The sequence below is a fragment of the Corylus avellana genome, chromosome ca5, assembly GCF_901000735.1.
Source record: "Corylus avellana chromosome ca5, CavTom2PMs-1.0".
NCBI lineage: Eukaryota > Viridiplantae > Streptophyta > Magnoliopsida > Fagales > Betulaceae > Corylus > Corylus avellana.
The window spans coordinates 24,759,861-24,763,742 of NC_081545.1; the positions used below are offsets into that span (position 1 = coordinate 24,759,861).

At 41.0% G+C, this 3,882-nt stretch overlaps 1 protein-coding gene across 1 annotated transcript; it reads left to right on the forward strand.

The window, feature by feature from the left end:
- The first annotated feature begins 413 nt into the window (after positions 1-413).
- On the forward strand, positions 414-2,771 carry LOC132181985 (uncharacterized). Its single transcript, XM_059595200.1, has one exon. The coding sequence runs from the start codon at positions 414-416 to the stop codon at positions 2,769-2,771; it is 2,358 nt and encodes a 785-aa protein (XP_059451183.1).
- Positions 2,772-3,882: the final 1,111 nt, after the last annotated feature.

The following is a 3,882-nucleotide window of genomic DNA, read 5'->3' on the forward strand; positions in this document are numbered from 1 at the left end:
TCTTCTACAAGAAATACTAGAGTTATGTTAAGGATGATGTGATGAAATTTATTGGGAACTTCTTCATGAATTATCACTTGCCTAGGGAGCAAAACCACACTTTCTTAGCCCTCATTCCAAAGGTTAGTGGGTCACATACTGCTCATCAATTTAGACCTATAAGCCTTTGTAACATTGTCTACAAAATCATCTCAAAAATCTTGGCCAACAGATTAAAACCCCTGCTCCATAAAATCATCTCCCCTAACCAGTCGGCCTTCATCCCCAAAAGAAATATCCAGGATAACACCATTCTGGCCCATGAGCGTCTTCATACTTTTAGGAGCAAGAAAGGTAAAGGGGGGTTTTTGTTTCTAAAAATGGACATGGAAAAGGCCTTTGATAGAATGGAATGAAATTTTCTTCTTGCTATCATGGAGAAACTGGGTTTCTGTTCAAACTGGATCACCTGGATTAGAGCCTGCATCTCTTCTACTTCCTTCTCCATCCTCTTAAATGGCAGCCCCTTTGGTTTCTTCTCCCCTGAGAGAGGTTTGAGGCAAGGAGATCCTCTCTCTCCTTTCCTCTTCATCATTGGCTCAGAGGTCTTCTCTAGACTGATGTACAGAGAGGAATGTGCTGGTGCTATCAGAGGTTTGAAGATTTCAAAAAACAATGCAGCTATTCATCATTTGCTGTTTGCTGATGACCTGCTCATTTTTGGCAGAGCCAACCTAGCTGAAGCCACTAGCATAAAATCTTGCCTTGAGAAGTATTGTAGATGGTCTGGCCAGAAAATTAACTCCTTCAAGTCTTCCATCCGTTTTAGCAAAAACACTAATCCTTCTTTAATCTCCTCCATCTCAGCCATATTACCATACACTTCCAACCCAACAAAGTCACTATACCTTGGCCTGCCTATTCTGATGGGAAACTCGAAAAGAGATGCTTTCAACTTTATCCTTGACAAGGTTTTAAGTAAGATGGAGGGCTGGAGAGCAAAAACACTATCCCAAGCAGGCAGACTGGTTCTTATCAAATCAATTGCTGCAACCATTCCCTCCTATGCAATGAGTACTTTTTTGCTCCCCTCTTCTTTCTGCTCTCAGCTGGATAGGAGTTTCAAAAACTTTTGGTGGGGTTTCCCTCCTGCAAAGTCCAGAAACCTCACTCTAAAAGCTTGGGACACTTTATGCATTCCAAAAGACTTGGGAGGTTTGGGAATCCGGAAGATGAGAGAGGTTAATCTTGCCCTGGTTTCAAAGCTAGGATGGAACCTCTTATGCAAGGCAGACTCGATGTGGGTGGCCCAACTCAGAGGTAAGTATCTTCACTCAAACTCTTTTCTCACCCCCTCTACCCTTTCTTCTTCCTCTTGGCTGTGGAAAGGCATCACAAATTCCATTTCTGTCATTTCAAAAGGTGCCTGTCTCAAAATTCACAGACAATCCTCTCTCCCCATCTGGAGCTCCCCGTGGATTCCCACTCTAAATTCTTATATCCCCATTCCCTCTCCTCATCTGAACCAGCCTCTCCCAAACCTTTTGATCACTGACCTCTTCTCCCACACCTTAAATTCCACTGAAACCTACTGGAACATCCCCTTGATAAACTATCTTTTTGATTCCTCTAGTGCTAGGGAGATCCAGAAAATCAGGATTTCAAACTCTCCTTCTGAAGAGTTCATTTGGACTCCCTCCCCATCTGGTTTGTTCACCTCAAAATCTGCTTACAATCTCATAACCACCCCAAGGATCTCCATTGCTTCCTCTCCTCTAACCCCCACCCAATGGAAAGCCCTTTGGAAACTAAAGCTGATGGATAGACTAAAATTATTCCTATGGAAAGTTGCTTGGGACATTGTCCCCTCCAAGACTAGGATCAATGCTGTGTTCCCCATTCCCCAGGCAGACTTAATCTGCCCCTTATGCAAAGTAGAAGAGGACTCTCTTCATCACCTCTTCTTCAGATGCTTTTTTGCTAGAATTTCTTGGAGATCTTCCCATTGGCCTCTAGATTCTCTAAAATGGTCCACTCTTACTTTGCCAAATTGGATTATCGGTATTCTATCTCCTAACAAATATTTTGGTATCCCCTTAGTTGACACTCATCTCTTCCAAATATTTGCAACTGTACTGTGTGATTCTCTTTGGTTTGCCAGGAATCAAGCTATTCACAATGGAGTTTTCCCCAAAGCTTCTAATTTTGCTGACAAAATCATGAGGCTCTCCTTAGAACACTATGCAGCCTGGAACACCACCTCTCAACCAATGAAAGAAAGCTGGAATCCCCCTCAACAAGGCAGTTACAAGGTCAACTTCGACATTGCTACTGCAGACCATTTCTCTGTTCAAGTTGCTGTATGCAGAGATGCTAATGGCCAAATCATCAAGACCTTGTATCAATTCAGCCCCACCTATGAGCACGCCTATAGAGAAGCTCAAGCAGCCCTGCTGGCTGCAAAACTGGCCACCTCTTTGAAGATAGAATCCTTTGTTTTAGAAGGAATTTCTGATATTGTAATTTCCTCTTTGCAGCAACCTTCCACTGTTTTGGATTGGCAAATAGCTAGCTTAATTTCGGATGTTATTTCTCTTATTCCTTCCTCCTCTCACTGGGAGGCAAGGAAAGTTAACAGAAGTGCAAACTTCTGCGCCCATTACGTGGCATATTGGGCCGCGGCTAGAGTTTTCTCTGGCTGCATTCCCACCTTTTTTTCTCCTTTTTCTCCCCCTATTTCCATCCCCATCTGTAGTGGAAAAGATCCACCTCCCACCCTCCCCTCCTTGTGAGGGTTGTGTTTTTGTGTTTGTAGTCCTCTTGGTTTTTCTATGAAGCAGTTTGTTACCAAAAAAAAAAAAAAGAATACGTGGATGCCACACCCTGTGCATAGAGTTTTTGGTTCTATTAAATGAAATCAACATATATATACATATTAAATCATGTGTACAAGTTTAGCTTTATTTAATTGGCTTTTTTATTAAATTATATATCTGTTTTAAATTTGAATTCAAGGAATGTTGCTGAAAGATGCGTAATTTTATCTGCAAATTATAGGAAAACTATGCATGTTAGAGAAAAATATACCCAAATTACCACCCAAACACAATCCGTTACCGAATTATTAATTAATTGGCTTGATTGACCCCAATTTGTAAGTATTATTGCACTGCACCCTAAAGAAAAACAATCTTAATTACCCTCAATAATGTGGCTACTTTTAGTATTATTATATATTGACATCGCCCATTCAAGTCCACGTGCGTTCCTTGTCACCCCTACCTAAACCCATCACCTCCAGCGGTCCAGTCACCCCTATCTATGTACAGTGACGCCCAAATCAACCCTCAATTTCACTTGGGGCTGACAAGTGGTGCTGGCATATGAAGTTCATGAGGGATAATCAATTCACTCGTCTATTTTGACAATTCTATTTAATTAAATAGGTTAAATTTTTTAATTTTGATATAATTCATTTAAATAAGCGGATGATATTACACATTCGTTAATTTCGTGTTAAGTTTGCAAATTGTATTAAAAATTAATTACCCTAATCTTACCCCAAATCACCGAAGCTCATCATCCGAATAAATGGCCATCAAAGCCATGATACATTGATACCCAAAACTCACATTACAGTTGCTCTCGAGCACCACCATGAAACCCAATGGTATACCACCATACACCGCTTATAATCCGCTATTATTGCACCCTCAAACCGAAAAGAAATCCCCATATATGAGAGCACAAAAAGCCTTTTCCCACCTTCAAACACACAACAAGCTAGGTTGGGCCACCCAATGTTGATGCCACCCATCCACACCAAACAAATTACAAAAACCATCAAATGGGTTATCTTCTCTCTAGGATTAATTCCGTCAAATGCATGCAAAAATATATATA